At 55.4% G+C, this 19,391-nt stretch overlaps 2 protein-coding genes and 1 long non-coding RNA gene across 3 annotated transcripts in view; 2 read left to right on the forward strand and 1 right to left on the reverse strand.

Moving 5' to 3' along the window:
* On the forward strand, positions 1-12,597 carry AAAS (aladin WD repeat nucleoporin). The gene is made up of 16 exons (XM_019554999.1): positions 1-282; positions 1,681-1,808; positions 2,824-2,879; positions 3,576-3,667; positions 4,263-4,309; positions 4,478-4,576; positions 5,959-6,102; positions 6,384-6,504; positions 7,427-7,551; positions 7,752-7,812; positions 8,195-8,285; positions 8,777-8,870; positions 9,697-9,764; positions 10,728-10,800; positions 11,618-11,702; positions 12,139-12,597. Exons 1-16 carry the CDS (start codon positions 160-162, stop codon positions 12,283-12,285), a joined length of 1,554 nt encoding a protein of 517 aa, XP_019410544.1. The 5' UTR covers positions 1-159; the 3' UTR covers positions 12,286-12,597.
* A 1,275-nt stretch (positions 12,598-13,872) lies between these two features.
* CUNH12orf10 (chromosome unknown C12orf10 homolog) lies at positions 13,873-17,476 on the reverse strand. Its single transcript, XM_019555041.1, has 7 exons — positions 17,322-17,476; positions 16,710-16,822; positions 16,297-16,456; positions 15,705-15,854; positions 15,083-15,205; positions 14,557-14,738; positions 13,873-14,255 (listed from the first exon to the last, which is right to left on the reverse strand). The coding sequence occupies exons 1-7, from the start codon at positions 17,472-17,474 to the stop codon at positions 14,069-14,071; spliced, it is 1,068 nt and encodes a 355-aa protein (XP_019410586.1). The 5' UTR covers positions 17,475-17,476; the 3' UTR covers positions 13,873-14,068.
* A 394-nt stretch (positions 17,477-17,870) lies between these two features.
* Positions 17,871-19,391, forward strand: part of LOC109323514 — a 2,293-nt gene continuing 772 nt past the window's right edge. The window contains exon 1 of the long non-coding RNA XR_002104685.1: positions 17,871-18,772. This is a non-coding gene — a long non-coding RNA (uncharacterized LOC109323514). The remainder of the gene's footprint in view (positions 18,773-19,391) is intronic.

Raw genomic sequence — 19,391 nt, forward strand, 5'->3', positions numbered from 1 at the left:
CCGTGCGGCGACCCGTAGGCGGGCGATTGTCCCGCGCGAAGACCCGTAGGTGGAGGAGTCGTGCCCGGGAAACGCGGAGGCGATTACGGCGCGGCCGGGTCTCCTCAGGGGCGGGAGTTTCCAGGACCGAGCCCCTCTCTCCCGAGCCCGGCGCTCAGGATGTGCTCCCTGGCGCTGTTCCCTCCGCCGCCGCTGCTCGGGGACGTCACCCTCTACGAGGGCAACAACGCGCTGGTCTCCGGCCGCGTCTTGGAGACGCTCCCGCTGCCTTTCCAGAGCCAGGTGAGGCCGAGCCCAGTCTCCCTGGCCCGGGGAGAAGGGGGCTGCCGGGTGCTTTCCCTCCCTGGAGTGGCCTCGACCCCATGGGCTGCACGTGAAACTTAATTCGCAAGGGGTTAAATTGCTCCCCCCCAGCTCTCCCTTGCTCCCTCTGGGTTTTGCTGCCTGCCCCCACCCCGAGGTGCAGCAGAGGAGAAGGGGGAGTTTCATGGTTCACTACAGAAATCATCTAGTTCACTGTAGAAATCTGTAGTTCCCGCCATAGGGCCTGGAAGGGGCCTTTTGAGACAATGGGGTCCAGCCCCCTGCCCAAGGGCCAGGGCGCCAGCGGGGGTCAGAGGACTGCAGCAAGGTGAGCACCCCAGCATTTCGTAGAGGCGTCCAGAGTAGTTGCTTGCACCACTTTGGGGGGTGTCTACTCCAGACTCTGGAAACTGGGATGGTAAAAAATTTGTTTTTTCCTTGTGTCCAGTCTAAAAGGGTCTTCCAGCAGTTTGTGATTTAGATCTCATCTTCCCTTGGTGCGGGGGAGAGCGTGGGGTGTGTCCTGATGCACCCCCCTGAGATCAGCTGTCAGCAACCAGCAGATCTTGATCCACCTGCGATCTCGAGTCGATGCAAGATGGGGCGGGGGGGCTGAGTGCCTGTGTGCATGCACACGCGTGTTCCTACTTAGCAGGTCAGTCTGTGGGGGAGGGAAGGCACGGGGGCTAGATCAAGGCCTCCTGTGGTGAGGGATGGTGCCTCAGAGGCTGGAGCAGGGGTAAGTTGAGGGGGGTCCCTGGCTGGGTGGGACTGACCTGCTGCCTCCAAATAATTTTTTTCTCCTTCTATCTCAGTCTGCCTTCCCACAGACTTACCTGCTGGGTGGCAGCATAAGGTAGATCTCGGGTTGCTCCTAAATGCCGGAGGTGATCTCCTACTTAAAGGCTGGAGACCACTGCCTCATGTACTTGTAGTTCTGAGTGACCACTTTTCCTTCCCTGGAGCAATGGGTCCCCACCCCAGTTGTCAGCATTGTGCGGTGAAGCACCGTGGTTTGCAACAGGAGGGGTGCTGAAGTGGGAAGGCTCCCCCCCGCCCCTTATTCAAGCCAGAAAGAAGGCAGGTGTTGCCTGGTTGCTTTTAACTGTGTCCTTAGCCCTAAAGGATTGTAAAGCACAAAGGGAAGATGTTTCCATGTCCTTCCGTAGCTGCTTCTCTGCATTCATCTCTTGTGGTTGCTCAGAAGTGCTCTGAGGCCGGGCTGTGTTTAGTTGCTGTTGGTACCTTTGGCACCCTGGCACAGCTGCAGTTCTAACAGTCTGTTCCAGCTGCTTCACGGTTTCAGGACTAAGAAACCTTTCCATCTGGCACCATATTCTTAAGAGTTTTTTGTATTTTTGGCTCTTTTGCCTGCAGCTGGCTGACCTGCCTACGCTGACCATCCCCAAGGAGACACTGAAAGCTCACAGCCGCCTGGAGCACAGCACAAAACCTGCCTTCATCCACCACCGGGAATCCCTCTGGAAAAGGTGCATCAATGCATGGTGAGTAAGTTGCAGAAAGAGCAAGGGGGTGGATGTCAGATAATAGACGACCAGCTCTTTGGGACAGGGGCTCTTTCTGTAAGGAGCTGTGCAGCACCTGGCATAGTGGCATCCTGATTGAGCTATGGCTGTGTGTAGGGATGCCAAACAATGAATAATATGGGACTGGGGAGCTGGGAGGCAGAAGGGTGACTAGGATTCCTGAGATGAGCCTAATTGTATTGGTGGCCGCTAATTATTTCCCATCACATTCACCTGTGCTCGTCACTGGTCTAGCGATTGATAGAAACAGGGTGTCCTTTAATGTGTGTTTGGAACCGAGGAAGGAAAAGCTTGTGCTGCTGTGAAGGCAGCTGTATTGCTGCTAGAAGTGGAAGGATCCTTTTCACCTAAATCTCCTGGAATTTCAGAGCAGAGAGAGTTATGGGGGAGGGGAGCTGGCAAGTTTTTGTGGGAGGGGAGTTTTTTTGTTCCAAGGACAGCCGAGAATGGGGTCAGAGTGAGTCGGGAGGCAGCAAGCATAGATATGGTCTTTACCCGGGGTAGTGGCAAGTGTCAGCAGCTGGAAGTCAGGGTGGATTTGGGTGTGTTGGACCATGGGGTTGCCTGATGGCAGGAGGTGGCTGTTGGAGGAAGGGAGCCAGGGCTCGGTGCTTTTGGCAATAAGGGAAAAAATGGAACAGGTTTGTGGGCAGCTCCAAAACAACATGCAGCTCTGTCTAGATTCCAGGGCCCTGCCACCAGATTCAGTGTCCAGTCTTGCCAGGGGTCCCAGTAGGATGGGTTGGATCAGTTTGGAGCTATGGAAGTGGAGACAGTTTTGGGCATCTTGCTGTCTTTAGTGTGTGGCAGAGAAGCTAAGTGACTTGCTCAAAGTCATTCAAGAAGTCTTTAGCAGAGCAGAAACTTGAGCTCAGGGGTTCCAAGCTAGGGACTAGCAGTGCTGGGGAAGGGTCATCACCCAGGGCATCCATTCTGCTGGCACACAGGAGACTTACGAGTTTTCCATCTCCAGGCGCGATGTGGGTGTGTGCGGGGTGCTTAGTGAGATCACCAGCGCAGAGGAGGAAGGTGAGTTGGGGCCAAAGTTGCATTTCCCTTCCCCATCCAGTGTCTTGGAGGGATATAGGGTAGCAGTCTCCTAATGCCCTCATCCCTGCTCTGTACCACTGCCGTCCTCTGGACATGTCAATGCCCTCCCCTTACCTCACCGCTCCACTAAATCCCTGAAGCTGAAGGGTTTTGATCTCTGCCCAAGCATGGGGGTTTGGACACTGCCATTTTAACCCTTACCCTGGGACCTGTCTCATTTCTGTAAGTCTCTGCTTCTCTTTTGAAGCCTGCCAAACTTATAGCCCCAGCAGCATCTAGTGGCAAAGGGTTCCATAAGCCAGTGCTGCAGAGGCTGGACTGTATTTCCCTTCCATTCTCAGTGTGAAATTTGCTGTCTTGTTAAACCAGCAAATCACACTCTGAGCCTATTACTGTTCATGGGCCCTAGCTGATCTTAGAGACCTACAGCTCTTCACTGGGGCTTGCCTCTCCCTCCCTGGCTGCCTTTCAGCTCTAGGCATGTGGATTTCTGTGGTCCTAGGGGGTCCTTTGGGAAAGGACAGTACTACAGGATTACACCTGACTTGTTGTTACATCCATATTGCCTTGAGGTATGCTGGTGTGTCTATTCCTGGGTTCCTGTTGGCTCTGAATCCAATTGCATGCCCCCATTTTGGGGAAGTGGCAACCCTCTCACTCAGGTCTGTTCTCTAGTTCTCCAGTGGGTGAAGACAGGATCACGCTATGCCCTGGCTGTGTGCCACTGGGTTTCCTCTCTCCATGGCTCCCTCTTCCCCCATTTGTCGGTGAGTGCTCCAGCCTGTGCATCTGCCTGCCTTCCCATCCTTGCTTGTGCTCAGTGAGGGTTGGGTTGCCCTGATCATAAAGTGCAGTCTCTAGCCACATGAGCAGGAATGCTAATATTGGATTCATACTATGTTACTTTACTGTTAAATGAGCCAGGCCTGCATGTTCATTGGTGGCTGACTCATGCCAGGAGCTCTTAGCAGTGTGACATCAGCCATAAAAATGCAACTTTTTACGTGCAGCATTTTTTTCATCTCTTTGCTCAGGGGGTTGGTATCATTAGAGGGGCAAAGCTGAGGCCTGGAGAACAAGTAGCTTGTGCTACCTGGCTTGGTAAAGCGCTGGCAATGAGGGCCCAGGTTGCCTGACTCTTGGCCTGATCTATTAAGTCACAGCTGTCTGTGGGACCTACCAGTGAAATCCAGACACAGACCATACAGGCAGAGGGCACGAGTCATCCCCTTCTCTCATTTCATTATAAGGGGAGAACAGGAGGATGGTGTTGCCAGTTGGAAACAAACTGACACTGCCCTCTGTTGGCCTGATCTGCCACTGAAGTGCTTAATTCTTTTCCCATTTTTCCTTTCCTCAAAGCTAACAAGTGAAGACATGATAGCAGAGTTCTCCCAGGCAGTGGACTGGTAAGTTGTGTGTGTTAAGACTGCAGCATGTGTATCAATTTAGGCCTGTAGGGTGGCCCATGGCTGTGGTGTTCAAGTTCCTAGCATATATGGAGGGAGGAAGGGCAGTATGACTCCAGTCTTAGGCATCGGTTTCTCACATGTGACCTTCCTTTCTTGTGTTTCCAGGGCTGGTTGCTCCATCCGGGCCTTTGCTTGGCACCCCCATACCAGCAAGTTTGCTGTTGCCCTATTGGATGACTCTATCCGAGTGTACAACACAAACAGGTGAGGTGCATTAGGCTGCTGTCTTGCAGGCAGCAGAGTGAAGATGTCTGTGTTTCAAAGCTGTGGTGATCATACTTCTGTGTTCTAGTGCTATTATGCCTCTGCTTGTGTGAAGACCTCTGTCTATCCCTGTTCCTGCTTGTGCTGTGAGCACTTGGGAGCCATGGGAGCGTGGCTTTGCTGTGCTTCATCCAGTGCTTGGAAAGGGAGAGACAAAAAAAATCAGTGAGCCCCTGGTTCATTTCCTGGCATAGTAGTAGGGGAGCAGAGCATCTCTGACATGCGGCCTGGAATGATGCTCTTCCTATGCAATGGCACAGCCAGTAGAGTAGCTGAGAATGCATCTTGCTGGCATATGAGTGACTTGGCTAGGGGCGGTGTCTCTCCCTTTCCCCCTGAGTGTCACTGCTTCTTGTTTCTCCTGCAGGTCTCCCCACTCTCCGAGTGGGTCTCAGCAGGCAAGTAAAAGCTTTCTTAAGAGAAGACTTTCCCAGTTCATTCTGAAACATAGCCGGTGTTCCCCCAGGCATGCTCCAATGCCTGGCTGGGCTTTCATGCTGGCTACAGCCAAATCAACCCTTGGGACTAGGCCCCAGGCAGTCCCAGGCATGCCGCTTAACAAGACTAGGTGCGCTGTCATCTCCCCGTCCCCTTGAACCACTGAGTGTTGCAGCTGGGCTGTCCTGTGCACTGGCAACTTATTTTTTTTTGATGCATCTATACCTTTTTTTTTTTTTTTTTTTTTTTTTTTTGCCCAGAGTTAGACCCCGACAGGGCCTGGGCACTGTGTGGAGGACTGCTGGGAGTGGGATCAGCACAGCAGAAAGGCGGTGACCAAGCATGCTGGTACAAGGAGGTGTCTTCACTCAGCTTCTGGGGTGGCCACGTGGGTAGGAAGTTTCCTAGGTGTTGGTGTGTTCTGGTTTATTTTGAGGCCAGATCCCCCTGCTTTCAGTCCACCTGGTGTTGTGTAGCCTCCCCCTGGCAGCAGACCTGTGTGACTTGTTTGGTGTCTGCAGACCTGACTTAGGGAAGCAGTTCACAACTTATAGCATATTTATGCTGGGGCTCAGCCAGCTTCCTGTCTTACCGGAATAAAGGGCTGTCTCTGAGGTCGCTCTGGAAGCTTTTTGTGGAGCAGGGAATTGGAATCTAGGTCTCCATGTCCCAGGCTGGCTCCTAACCCTGGGTCTCCCTGCACTTCCATTTAGAGCAGAGGTGCTTTAGGACCAGAATGCTCTGGCTAGCTTAGTTTAGGATGCATGTGCACTCAGTCACCACCCCTGCTAGGAATATTGAGCTGGATGTTTCAGTAGCAAATGTGGGGAGATCAGGCAGTCCTGCTGTGCTCTTGTCCCATGTTGCTTTTTGCTTTCTTGCAGTGCCACAGTACCCACCCTGAAGCATCGCTTGCAGAGAAATGTGGCCTCCATGGCCTGGAAGCCACTGTGCGCCTCCATCCTCGCTGTGGCATGCCAGAGCTGCGTGCTGGTGTGGCACCTGGACCCCACTTCCCTTTCCACCAGGTAACTAGCCACTGGGGAGGGGTTGGGGGCCCACATGCTGCTCCCCCATGTTGCGAGCACCACACGAGGCATTGCCCAAATTTCATGCACTTATCAGAGCTGTAGTGCTCCTCTTGTCCAGGTTCGCGAAGCAGCTTATTGACGAGGCCTGATCCTCTGGACATTGGGCCAAAGCTCAGGAGTAAAGACTCACCAACTAGCTGCTTTGTCCTTTCTGGAACAGGTCCCAAACAGCTTGTATGGTGCTAGCCTTTATTTATTTACTTCCTGTCCACCCCCAGGCCTTCCTCTGGTTGTGCACAGGTGCTTTCCCATCCTGGTCACAGTCCCGTCACCAGCCTGGCCTGGGCGCCCAGCGGGGGGATGCTGCTTTCAGCCTCGCCGGTTGACACAGCCATGCTTGTGAGTAATGGCCACCTCCTTGTTGTTCACTGTGGGGGTTGGAGTGGAGCTTGCAATGCCTCTGGTGCTCTTTGCTGGATGGACCTAGCCTCATTGCTTCAGGGGCTCAGAGCCTCCTAAGGCATTCAGTTTGCTCCACAGTTCTGCAGCAGTAGCCAGCTCTTCTGGGAGACACTGGAACAGCAGGGGGTGTCCTCAATCTGAGCTGAGGTCTCAGAGCAGAGCACTGTGGAGGATCCACAACTGGCATGGTGGGGGGGCGGGGATGAGAAATTAGATCTGATGGGGCATTAGCAGTGCTGCCTGGGTGGTGCCCAAGGTAGGGATAGCGAGAGGGGGGCCTTTAAGATACTAGTAGCAAGGTGGGGTTTATAGGTGGGGACTGAGGCACATTGAGCAGGTCTGGCCCAACCCAGCACCTCTTTCCTTTCTTCATCAACAATATCTAGATTTCTCCATAGACCCATACTTCTCACTTGGTAGCAGCTTGGTTGTGAAAGCCCCAGACACTCCTTGTTTCCTGGGTCAGGAAGAGCCTGAGGGAGGTAGCTTGTTTAATCTGATGGGGGCAAGCCAAGTTGCTGGAAGTGGCTGTGGGCCAGTGATTGCAGCCAGTGAGGCTGGAACTTGCTATGTGAGACTCCCTTACCAGGACGGGCTTAGAGAGCTGCACAGAGCAAGGAGATGTCTCCCACAAACAAGCAGATTACAGCTCTACCCACTGGGAAATGATTCCCTCCCAGATCCACAGCAGAGCTTAATACCATAAGCATGGCCAGTGTTTGTCACACTCTCCCCTTGTAGGAAAAACCTACCAGGGAGACAACTGAACCCAGCAGCAATGCCTAGATCTTCTCTAGTTTCCAGCTTTTCCCCCACCGGCCAGTATATTCCTCTTCCCCTCTTTTCTATGTCTCTCCAGGTGTGGGATGTGTCCACCGAAAACTGTGTCCAGCTGCAGTGGTTTGGAGGGGGCGGGGTCACCCATCTGGCTTGGTCACCAGATGGCAGCAAGGTGCTGGCCGCTACACCCTCGGCCGTGTTCAGGTGGGTGCTGAGGGCCATGGGGAGCATGGTATGAAGTAAGGGTTCCCAGGCAGGGTTATGTGCGCCGCTATTGGCATGTAAGCTCAATGTTCTTAAATGATTTCTTAGGATGGTATACGGAGGGGGAGGATCAGGGCTGGACTGTCCATCTCCAACATCTCCAAAGGTTTTAAGAGCTGATTCCAAACCTTGTCTTTCAGGGTGTGGGAAGCCCAGATGTGGACGTGTGAGAGGTGGCCAACCATCAAGGGCCGTTGCCAGGTACTTTGGTGCCCAGTGGTGGTAGACATGCTCCTGGGTCAGAGCTAAAGAGAGGAAGAGAGTCGAGTGACTGGGTCTTGGGGTGGGGAAGAGATGAGCAGCTGAAAACTGAGCCCCTTATCCTGCCATGTGTGCTAGATTCATAGCAGTGGATGCCCTAACTGCGTGGGTTGAGCTGCCCAGTGCACGCCCTTCACTCCCCAGGGCAAGACCAGCCCTAGCTGCTTTGGGAACTTAGAGCCAGATCCAGAGACAGGACTTGGGTGCTGAAGGTGTAATGTCTGTAGAATTTCAGGTCCAGGTTACTGGCCTACAGACCCTGAGCGCTGCTGTCTGGTTTAAGCGTGTCTCTGATTTTATTTTATTTTTTTTCCCCTCTCAGACAGGCTGCTGGAGCCCTGATGGCAGCCGCTTGCTCTTTACAGTTCTGGGGGAGTCAGTCATTTATTCCTTGTCCTTCTCAGAGTACAAAGGTGAGTTTGCCCCCACTCCCCTCCATGGCTTCCTAAGCCATAATGCAGTTGTCTCTGGGTGGGATGCGACTAATTTATTTTTCAAACGGCATAGATGAATGCTGCACACTGACTTAGCTTAGCCCATGGAGCAGAGAAAGCTTTTTATGCACTCAGACCTGCAGGGAGAATTTTAGAGAGGCAGAACAGAATAATCTGTTACGAAGCTTGGCTGGGACATGGGCCACACCCCAGTTCTTGTAGCATGTGGTGGGATCTCCTATTGAGCAGGACCTCTTTCTCATGAGCCTTTTGCAAAAAATCCAGACTGCAGATTCCTGTGGTGCAGACCTGGGAGGCAAGCTACCTGTTGCATGTTTGTCACCCTGATCTTCCTCCTAGTGGTGGGCGCAAAGTGCTGGTGGTCTGTGTTGCTTCACACACAGCTCTGTGACTTCATGAGCCCTGTCTGAGTGGCAGCATTCATCTTCCTCCATCTTATTCTCTTGCAGGAGAGATGCAGGGGCAAGTAGGAGGGCCCAAGACGGCATCTATTGTGGCAGACCTGTCAGAGACCACCTTTGAGACGGTGTATGGGGAGGAGAGGTGAGAACTGGGCACACAGCAGTGTTGCAGGGAGGGAAGGTACGACTGCTGGGAGCAGCTATGCATGTTCAAGCCCCAAGTGGAAGATGCAGATGGCCATATACACATATACGTGTCCAGGCAGTTTGTCTCTTCCTGAAGGGGAGAAGCTGGCCCCTGCTTAGGATGCCAGCCTGGGCCTCGGGGGACCCTGACTCAGCCCACGCAGCCCTGTCATGACATGTCCTCTGTGATATTGGGCATCCCTTAGCCTTTGTACCTCATTGCGCATCTGTGCATGTATCCAGATGTAGTGTGATTTGAGGCATCCCGCATGTTTGCCTCCAGCTCTTGTTTTGAGGTATTTTCCATGGAGGTTGGTGACATCTGCCAGAGCCAGTTGGAAACCAGGTGCAGTGCCTTTTCACTCTTTGTGCAGGGTCTCATGTCATCACCCATAGTCTTGGTCCCGAGGCTTTTCCAGGTGTTTGCACTTCTGGATCATCTCTGGGGTGGCCATCAAGGCTGCTCTCAGCTGAGCCATGTCACTTGTGTCTTGGCATAAAGGCTTCAACCCAGCTTCAGAGGCTAGCATAACCCAGCTGTGCTCCTCTGTTCCCTTTAGACAGGCACAGGGCTGCCTGGAACAGAGCCACGCCACCGCAGAGACAGAGGGTCTGTGCACAGTTGTGAGCCCAGCTAGTTGTGGAACTTGTGGTGCTGCAGTGGGATGGGTATACAAGGATCCTGGCAGTGAATCGTCTGCCAGCCGGAGTGGTATAGGTGTAGTCTGAGTCTCCCCCGCCTTAGTGCAAGTTGCTCTTAACTCCCTGTATGTTGGTTGCAGAATTGGCGGGGAAGTACACTCCATGGTCTGGGACCCTAGTGGCGAGAGGCTTGCAGTCATCATCAGAGGTAAAACTCTGCATCCATCCATCTCTCCAGCCCAGAATGGGCCCTTCCTTGGGACTCTGGATCTGTACTGCCTAGATAGAGCCTGAGCAGGTCCAGTCTCCACACCTGGCATAATGTTAAACAGGGACAAGTGGTGAACCTGGGAGCCAAATAATACACAAGGTACTTGAGGCAGGAGTCAGAAAGGGGAGATGAGACAGATTTGAGCAGAGGGTTGGCCCTGGCCATCTGGGGTGGGACTTCCTGAAGGGGAGAAGCTGGCCCCTGCTTAGGATGCCAGCCTGGGCCTCGGGGGGACCCTGACTTGGCCCACGCAGCCCTGTCATGACATGTCCTCTGTGATATTGGGCATCCCTTAGCCTTTGTACCTCATTGCGCATCTGTGCAGTAGCCAGAATGGTGCTGCCTGCCTCACTCCCTTGTGTGGGGATTGCGAGGTGGTTGGGTACAAACTGACCTGCCCCCTTGCACAGGAAGTGTGTGGAGAAGCAGGGACCTAGGCCCAGACCCCTGGTTCCCAGGATCCTGCTCTAATCCCCCTATGCCTGCTCCATATATTTAAGCACTGTGGCGTCCAAGACCCATTGGGGTACATCACATGAGTGCTTTGGAAAGCCCCATCTCAGACATTGCTTTCCCCAGTTTTTTAGCTGTGTGTTCCAAAGGACGGGAGGTTAAGTTCGTTTCTGTCCAGCTTTGTGGCAGTCTGGTTCAGAGCTGTCAAGCAGAGGAGGAAGGTGGATGTGTCAGCCAGTGGGATCCTTTTGCAAATGAGATGAAGCTTGCTAATAGTGTTATCCACAGTCCTGCGGGTGTGTGCTGTCACACAGCTGTTTCCTGTGTGCTCGTGCCTTTGCCTTCTCCAACCCTCTCATGGTTTTCCCCTTCTAACTTGCACAGCTGTTTCTGTTTTTCAGTCATAACAACTAACACACCACTTTCTTGTCTTTTCTTCTTTTCCAGGAAACCCTGGAAGCAGGACAGTCATCGCTGTGTTTCGTACTCGCAACAGCCCAGTGTTTGAACTCCTGCCATGGTGTGTTGTTGGTTTAAATGGTAGCCCTTTGATTTCAAAGGCAGAGGGACTGTTCTGCTGGACATTTCACAGCTATAGGACTTCTCCACCAAACCCCTGGCTCCTGTCTGAGCAGGACCATTTCTCCAGTGTGATTTCTGGCATGAGAACATGTCCTGTTCTTGGTGCTTTTCCTTCAGAGGGTGTAGATGGACCAACAATAAAATAGTGGGGCCAGCCTCCTTGGCAGGCAGGCTACAAATTAGCTCCACACCCTCCTGAGTGCCACTCTGATCTCCTTCCCCTGCTTCCTGCCTGAGCTGCGAGTCCCTTCCCTAATTTACTGTGTGCCACACACACACACAAGGTACATGAGCCAATAGTGGAGTGGCACTTGTGGCTTATGTGCTCCAGGCTGGGCACACCAGAATTAAAGTACTTAAGTGCTTCACAGCTGCCCCATCTGGGAGCTGAACTGCTGCAGTTGACTGCAGTTTCATTCAGTGGTGAATTAACACAGTTTAGGCACTGTTTCTGTCTGCACCAAGTGTCTAGGGACCTGGGTGCATCAGATCAGCTGGTAGACACCAAGTAGCAGTTGCCTGCCCCCTCTGAAGTTGTCAAGTTTTTAAGTCCGTCTGAGGTGTGACTCAGCCTTTAGCTCCTACCCCCACTTGAGAAGAAAATGCAGTAGCTTTACTGCTGCTTTCCTAGCCAGGCATGAGGGCCAGAGGAGGTCTAAGCCCCATAGCCCATACTGATGCCCATCGTGAAGGGGGCTGATCTGTTGCGATCAGCACAGAGCTACCTAGGCAGTAACTGTTTTTTCTCTCTCCAGTGGCTTCGTACAGGGTGAGCAGGGAGCTCAGCCACAGCTCATTGCTTTCCATCCCTGCTTTAAGAAGGGGGCCCTCTTGACTGTGGTGAGTGCAGCTTTGTTATGGACTTTTCCAGGCATGCAAGGCCAGCTAGCTTAAGCTTAAGCTTAGCTTAGCTTAGCTTAGCTTATCTTAGCTGAGATTGGCCTCAAGATTTCCCAACTCCCTGCACAGACCCTGATGGGTGAAGTCAATTTCTTCTTGGCACACACTCTCCAGCAGGAAGGCTGTTCCTGGAGTGGCCAGATAGCAGCAGAAGCTAGCTCTGGATGTGGTGGGGTGGGATATGGCTAGCTCTGCTGGCAGTGGGAATACACCCATTGCCTCTACCCTGACTTGGGGTCCATTGCCATACAGCCATGAGGCTGATGGTGTGGACAGATGGCATCAGAGCTGAGCTCTGATAGGGCAGAGGGCTGGTGTGCCCAGTGCTGGTTCGGTGCTCATGCTGTATTTTCTCTCTCTTTCTTCTCCCACCCAGTGCTGGTCTACAGGACGGATCAGCCATATCCCCTTCTTCTTTGTGGGTGCCCAGTTCCCTTGCTTCAGCCCCAGCCACAGTCCCATGGCATCCCTGAGCAGAAGCAGCACCAGGGTACGGGAGCAGCCCCTGTTCTCAGAGCTGTGAAGCCTGATGCTCGGGGGCCTGGGGTCAGACTGCTGTTCAGGCCCCTCTGGACCTCCGAGTAAAACTGGATTGCAATGCTGGGTAACCATAGGACACCTTGTGGTTGTTGCTTCCTCCTTGAGCCTGACCTGAAGTGGCTTTTCCCTTCCAGTGGGGACATGTGCAGGGATTGGGTGGGAGCTGCTGGATGGACTGAATGGATTTTTCTCCAGTGCTGTCTGTGCAGGGCTGGGGACACCTCTGTTCTGTGTGGGTGGACATAGCAGCCTGTGTGGTGCTATGCAGATTAAAGGTCAAGCTTTGTCTCCCTTTGTGTCTGGGATCTCTAGAAGCATCTGAATCCAGCTACTGCGCTGGGGTCTGGGTCTCTGTAGAGCAGACTCCTGGCTTGGAATCCGAAGGGCCTGAGTTCATTCCTGGCAACTGACTTTACCTCCTTGGTGCTGTGTTGCATACAGATGTGCAGCTGGCTAGAGCAGGGAAGGGGCTCTTTTAAGGTCTGTAAGGAGTAGAACCTAGGTGTCCTGTATAGGTGACCTTTCTTCCTTGGGGCGTCTCAAACCAGCATTATATAAAAGCAGCTTAACTGATTGCATGGGCCCAGGTCCTGGGCTGGATTGCTGCAGACCAGAGCTGTGCCCAGCTTAGTGCTGAGCACTGCAAGGGGAGCCCAGGCAGTGCCCTATCCCTCTATATACCCCCACCCACTACCCCAGCACAAGTGCCTATGTGAGGGGTTGGCAGAGCCTGTAGGGCAGGGCTGGGGACCACAGGGCTCTGGGCAGCTGGAGTCCAGCAGGCAAAGGGTTAGAGGTGGAGGGGGCTCAGCCCCCAGGTCTTTGTGGTTCACAGCAGCCCAGGGGCTGGGGCTGGGGCTAGAGTAGGGGTGAACCTGAAGCAGAAGTGAGGGTACCACTGGTTTGCCTCTGCCCAGGCCTGGGGTGCATCCTCCAAGCCGCAGGACCCTGGTACCTGGGGATGGCTGTGAGCTCTGCCCCACCACGCTAGGAGCTCAAGGGGGTGGGAATGGGCTGGTGCCTCTCTTCCCCTTCCTGGCACTCTGGGGCCTGCCCAGCCCTATGCCCCAAGAGCAGAGCTGTATAGGACCCCCCCACCCTGACCCTGATGCTGGGCTGTGGCACCCAGGGATTGGGGCAGGGCAGACTCATTTCAGCCACATTCACAAAGGGACCCAACCTGTTCCTGCAGGGGAGGGAAGGACACAGTTTCTGGATCAGACTTGACCACAAGTGAGAGAAACTGGAGAAAACCCCTGCTCAGACCCAGGTCACTCTCCCTTTCAGGTCCCTCAGGCCCCCTCGCATGGATGCAGCTGGATGCCCTTGGCATAGGTGGTGCGCAGGCTGGCTTCCTCAGAGAGTCCCCAGGCAGGTTTTGCTAGCCTCCTGCAGTGCCAGGACAGCCATGCTCTGGGCACACAGGTCTATCTTGGAGTCACATAGAATCTCATGCCCCAGATGTGTGGCTTGCCCAGGCAGCCTCCCCTCATGTCTCTCTAGAGCCAGCCCAGGCAGTTCACCCCAAATAAGCCACCTCCCTCCAGCACCAGCACAGACCAACCCAGTGCCCAGTTGTGCCACTTTATTTAGTCCTCTCTGCATAAGGATGATTCTCTCAGCTAGCACCTGCTGTAGTCCAATAGACACTGCACCGCTCAGTGCCTCAGGGAGCTGCTGGCTCTTCCTGCCCCCAGCCTGAGCTACTGGCAAGACAGGGGATCCTCCATTCCCCTCCCCTCCAAACTGGGGGGGAGTTCTGGGTCTCAGCTGCCCTGCGAGTCCAGTGCTGCCTGCAGCGCTAGTGTCTTCTGCGCCATCAGCAAGGCGCCTTCTTGTGTCTGATTGCCCCCGATGAAGCCACTGGTGTGCACAAAGACACAGCCGGGGATCCCACTCAGCTGTGAGAGCTCCTGGTCACGGAGGCTGCGCCATGCCTCCAGGAGGGGCAGCCTGTGCCCGGAGAGGGAAGGAGTTAGGGACAGGCAGGGGCTGGCAGCCCATGCCAGAGCTGCACAGACAAGGGTAGGCCCCTAGCCCCACTTCACCACCAGCTTCCCATGAGATTTGGGGCAAATCACTCAGCCTAAAAGATTTAGGGGTCTCAGCCCTCAGACCCCTAAATGGGACTGAAGCTTCTAAATCACTTAGGGCCATGTGCCAGCCTCTGATCTACCCTTCCTGTAGACAGGCAGTAGCCAGCTCAGACTCCACTACCCCCACCTTGAGAGTACATGGGGTGGGGGGGCCTTACCGGCTGTTGAAGCTGTGCGGCGCGGCAGGGACGCTCTGTACGCGCCACTGCCCGTTCTGGTCCGAGTACAGCACGAACTTAATGGGCGTCTCCACGGCCAGGTCTGCCTCCAGGCTGAAGAGGTGCTCCTTCCAGGGGCAGCTGCCACTTGGCAGCACCAGGATCTCCCCACTGGGATCCACCTGGGCAAGAGAGGAGCAGGGAGGAGCATGGGGCTCTGTGCCTCACCCAGGACGTCAATACTCCCTTGCTGGGACCTGGTACCCCACCCCTCCAGCTCCCCTCACTTTGCTGACTGGGAGTGGACCCTCGCCTGCCCTTCATCTGTGATGCCCACAAGCTCCATAGTATAGATAATTGTTACTGCCAAAGGAAACCCACACACTTGGCAAGAGCAGAGACCATCCCAGCAGGGTCCATGCTGGGAGCGAGGACTCTTGGGTTCTAGCCCTGTGTTGTGGGAGCAGGTTCTGGCTTAGCAATAGCCTTGTAGAAGGCCAGGGTGCCTCCCCAGGGCAGAAGGTACCTCGAAGCGCTTCTGAATGGCCTCCTCCACCAGGGTGCGGGCAGGCAGCCAGGCGTGGTGGTAATAATCCAGCCGGTCCAGGAACTCAGCCTTCACCAGCTCCATTGCCTTCTGGAACTGGGCCTGTGGGGGGCGGGGACGACAGCTGGTGTAGGAGCAGCCTAGCCCAGGCACAGAGTCAGGCCCACTCTGCCACCCACCTTCCAGGGCATCCCTGGACGGTGCTCAGCTCTACTGTGTAAAGGAAGAGCAGTTGCCATGGATGGGCACCATGAGGGGGAGTGGGTCCAGCTGGTTGCCAGCTGGTGAGGCTGTGAGCCCTGACGCCAGTGTGGCTTCTTCCTCTACACACGGGTCCATGGGACAGGTCACCTGTATCTGCTTCCCTGCCTCATGGTCCAGCCCACCCCCTACCTTCATCTGCTCTTCCCCCTCCATGTGTGACCACGGTACAGCCTGACCTATGCCAGGATCAGCTCCTCCCTCTACATGTGCCCAGCGACATCTTTGAAGATGTCACATCCCCCCCCCCCAGCGACGGCTGAACGATTTCAGGGGCACTTTTGCTTTCACGAATTGCTCTCTCTTCCCTGCTCCCACCCCAATCCGCTACAGGCCTCACCTCAGTGTCCTGATTGGGGTCATTCCAGCGAGGGTTGAGGAAGCCGACGCGAGTGCTCAGGGCTGTGGTCATGGCATAGCGGGGCTCCCCGTCCCACTGCGCCACTCCATTGTCGATGGCATCGATCTCCTCCAAGAAGTTCTCATAGAGCTGCCAGGGCAGAAGGAGGTGGTAGGGCTCAGCGGACCGTCCCTCCTGTCCCCGAGGAGTCCAGATCTGAGCCTGCCCTGAGGGTCGCCTTTTCCCGTGACCCACTGTGCCACAGAGAAGACCCCGTAGGCTGGCAATGCCGCCGGAGCAAGCATGGCTGGCGGAAGAGTGCCAAGGGAAGCCTAGGAGGCCGTGGATGTCATGTGTCTCTCCCTAGCAAGTGGGGTCTAGCGCAGCAATCCTCAACCAGGGTGCTGTGGGGTGCCTCAGAGTACACCACAAGCTGTGCCAATGCAGTGGCAGCGGGTAGGGGCAGGGAGGTAGGACTCCTGGGTTCTGCCCTGTTTCCAGGTTCGGGAGGGGAGGGAGCATGTAGAGCAGGGACCTTTCCTGCACAGGGCAGTCACTGTTAAGACTCCCCTAGCACCCCCCTGCCACGTACCTTATCATACAGCACCCGCACCACGCAGTCGTCCTCTGCGCGCCCCAGCAGGTGGGCCAGAATCTGGGAGCCGAAGTGCAAATACACCAGCCCCGCACTGCTCAGCTTGGTCGTCCACGGCTTGTCGGGCCTCAAGTCGTGCATGGACTGCAAGAAGGACCTGCCCAGCCCGAGAATCAGCCCCGTGGCCTCCCTCACCCCCCAGCACACCCAGAGGGACCCTGTGGCGCCAGGTACTGCACGGACCCCGCGGCTCAGAGTCCAAGGAGGGGAAACTGAGGCAGGGCAAAGCCAAGCCACTGGGGTTCCCAGCAGCCATGGGGCCAAGCTGGTGTCCGGAGGGCCAGTGTCACGCTTCAGCCTCTGGCCCGCTCCCTCTTGCGAAGGGAGACGGGAAAGTGGCCCGGGCTCACCTCTGGTGATGGTCATAGCGGTGCCGCTGCGGGTCGTACTCGCCGCCCACATCCACCACCACGTCGCACTGGGCCAGCAGCTGGGGATCTCGCGTCCGCACGATCTCTGCATCCTTGGGGGCGGGAAGGTGCCTGTGAGGGGGCTGGAGCCCCCAGCAGCTGATCCCTATGGGTGAGTCTCGTCCCCCCCCCACGCACTGGGGATGAGACCTGCAAACACCCCCAGCCCCACCTGCACCAGTGTCCCCGTAAGGCAGGTGGGAGCCCTGGAGACCCCAAAGCCCCGGGACAAGCTGGGGGAGGGGGAGGGGAAGGCACAGACCCCAGGGTGCTGCGTGGGGAGGGGTCGATCCCGCAGAGGGGAGCCAGGCTGTAGCAGGCGGTCTCAGAGGAGGCAGTGCAGGGGGTCACGCATCCCATGGTGGGGGGGGTCTCCCGGTGCAGGGGGGTCCTAGATGTGGGGAGAGGTCCCAGGTGCGGGGGGGTGTGGCAAGGCGAGGGGGAGAGAGTACAAGGTGGGGGTCTGAGGACCGAGGGGGGCGGAGCGGGGGTCCCAGGTGTGTGTGGGGGGGTCCTAGCGGACAGTGGGGGGGCAGTCCAGGGGGTCCGTACTCGGTAGCGGGGCAGCACCCGCAGCAGGGCGCAGGCCAGCGCCTCGTCGCAGTGGAACCTGCCGTCGTGAGTGCCGAGGCGCGGGGCCCGGCCGGGAGCGGGACCCGCCATGCAGCGCGCCAGGGACCGGGCGGCACAGACCAGCGTGCCCATGCCCTCCCACCACCGCCACTGCGCAGGCGCCAGGCATGCGCAGCCGCCTGCCCGGCCGTCAGCGCCCCTGCGGGCGGGGAGGTCCTGTCACGCCCCTGGGCCTGAGGTGGGACGGGGGGTGAACAGGACACTGCACCCACGACACAGGGCACTGGGACCCCAGGGTGCACTGGCATCACCTCCAGCACCAGCTTGCGGGGCTTTTCTTCCAGCCACTGACCTGCCCCCAGCCCTCCCCTGCAGGAGAAGGGGTGGCACGGGGCTCATACTGGGATGGACTGGGCCAGGGGGCGCAGGGCGTCCTCATGGGACCTGGCACCCCTGCTGCAGGGACTGGCACCACCCCTGCAGGAAGCTGCAGCCTCCCATGGCAGCCCCCCACAACCCTAACCCCTGGCCTGCCTGAGGCACATCCTGGACTATACTGGGATATGGCCGGTGGGGAGGTCTTCATGGGAACTGGGACCACTGGTCCAGACTGGCACAAACCTCTAGCAAAAGCCTGGAGCCAATGCACTGAAACCTCCCATGGCAGCCCCTGGACCATCCCTGCGTGAGGAGGGGTTGAATATTGCTCATTGTGGACTATACTGGGATACAGGCTATGGGGAGGTCTTCATGGGAACTGGGACCACTGGTATGGCCTGGCACAACCCTAAAGGAGGAGAAAACCTGTCGGGCTTTCCGAAGCCAATGCACTGAAACCAGCTGTGGCAGCCCCTGGACCATCCCTGGGGTGGCTGAGGAGGGAACATACTGGGATACAGCCTACAGGGAGGTCTTTATGTGGACTGGGACCGCTGGTATGGACTGGCACAAACCTCTAAAGGAAGAGGAAGCCTGACAGGCTTTTCTAAACCAATGCACTGAAACCTCCCATGGCAGCCCCCGGACCTTCTCCAGGGGCTTCAGTGCGAAGAAGGGCTGAATATTGCTCATTCTGGAATATACTGGGATACGGCCTGCGGGGAGGTCTTTATGTGAACTGGGACCACTGGTACAAACCTGCAGTGGAAGCCTGGAGGGCTTTTCCAAAGCCAATACACAAATGACAGCCCCCGGGTCTTCTCTGGGGTCTCCCGTGTGAAGTGGGGCTGAACACTGCACATACTGGAATATACTGGGATATGGCCTGTGAGGAGGTCTTCATGTGAACTAGGAGCACAGGTGTGGACCGGTGCCATGCAAATGGTGAGAAGCCCCCGTGAGTGTGGCAGGAATTCATTGCCAGCCTGAGAAGCCCCTGAACGGCCATGCTGATGTGAGCTTTCCACAAAGCGACAGGCTTTATTAATAAGGTAACAACATATTACAGTTATGCATGTAAGACAGCATCCAGCGTCCTGTGCAAAGCTCTGAAGGAGATTTCACATTCAGACATATTTCTTTCCGGCTCCTCATGTCCATTAGAAAAAGCTCAAGGCAAACAAGAGGGGACAGGGAAAACAGGCAGCAATCACCTCTAGTCATCGCTATAATTAAAAATAGAGATTTCTCGATTAGGTCTTCCTACAGATAAAGTGCACAGCCTTCCCATCCTCTAGTACACAAGGCAACGACAGAAATCTGTTTCACAGTCAGAAGCGTCTCGTGGGATTGTACGCGCCTGTTTTACACGCTGAAGGGGGGGGACGGGAGCGTTGCCGCATCTACCAACCCAAAAGCAGCTTTAAATATGATTTCTAGGTTTAAAATTCAATTTACAGTTTACAATAAAGCATTTCCACCTATATTAAATAGTTATGTACATGTCAACAATCAATCATCTGACAATTTGTTGCAATTATTGGATTCATAACATATATCTATATAGATATATATATATAGATATCTATCTATATAGATAGATTTATCTATCTATATCTCTCTAGATAGATAGATCTATATGATTTCTAGGTTTAAAATTCAATTTACAGT

Source organism: Crocodylus porosus, unplaced genomic scaffold, assembly GCF_001723895.1.
Source record: "Crocodylus porosus isolate Cpor-Errol unplaced genomic scaffold, CroPor_comp1, whole genome shotgun sequence".
Lineage (NCBI taxonomy): Eukaryota > Metazoa > Chordata > Crocodylia > Crocodylidae > Crocodylus > Crocodylus porosus.

What these genes read in the sequence shown, in the direction of transcription:
- AAAS (XM_019554999.1), top strand. Translation starts at nt 160, where the DNA reads ATGTGCTCCCTGGCGCTGTTCCCTCCGCCGCCGCTGCTCGGGGACGTC. An exon ending in CACCAGCGCAGAGGAGGAAG is followed by an intron (nt 2,880 to 3,575) that starts GTGAGTTGGGGC and finishes TCTGTTCTCTAG; the next exon opens with TTCTCCAGTGGGTGAAGACA. An exon ending in TTCTCCCAGGCAGTGGACTG is followed by an intron (nt 4,310 to 4,477) that starts GTAAGTTGTGTG and finishes TTGTGTTTCCAG; the next exon opens with GGCTGGTTGCTCCATCCGGG.
- CUNH12orf10 (XM_019555041.1), bottom strand. Translation starts at nt 17,474, where the DNA reads ATGGGCACGCTGGTCTGTGCCGCCCGGTCCCTGGCGCGCTGCATGGCG. An exon ending in TGCGGGTGCTGTATGATAAG is followed by an intron (nt 15,855 to 16,296) that starts GTACGTGGCAGG and finishes CTGCCCTGGCAG; the next exon opens with CTCTATGAGAACTTCTTGGA. An exon ending in CCATTCAGAAGCGCTTCGAG is followed by an intron (nt 14,739 to 15,082) that starts GTACCTTCTGCC and finishes TCTCTTGCCCAG; the next exon opens with GTGGATCCCAGTGGGGAGAT.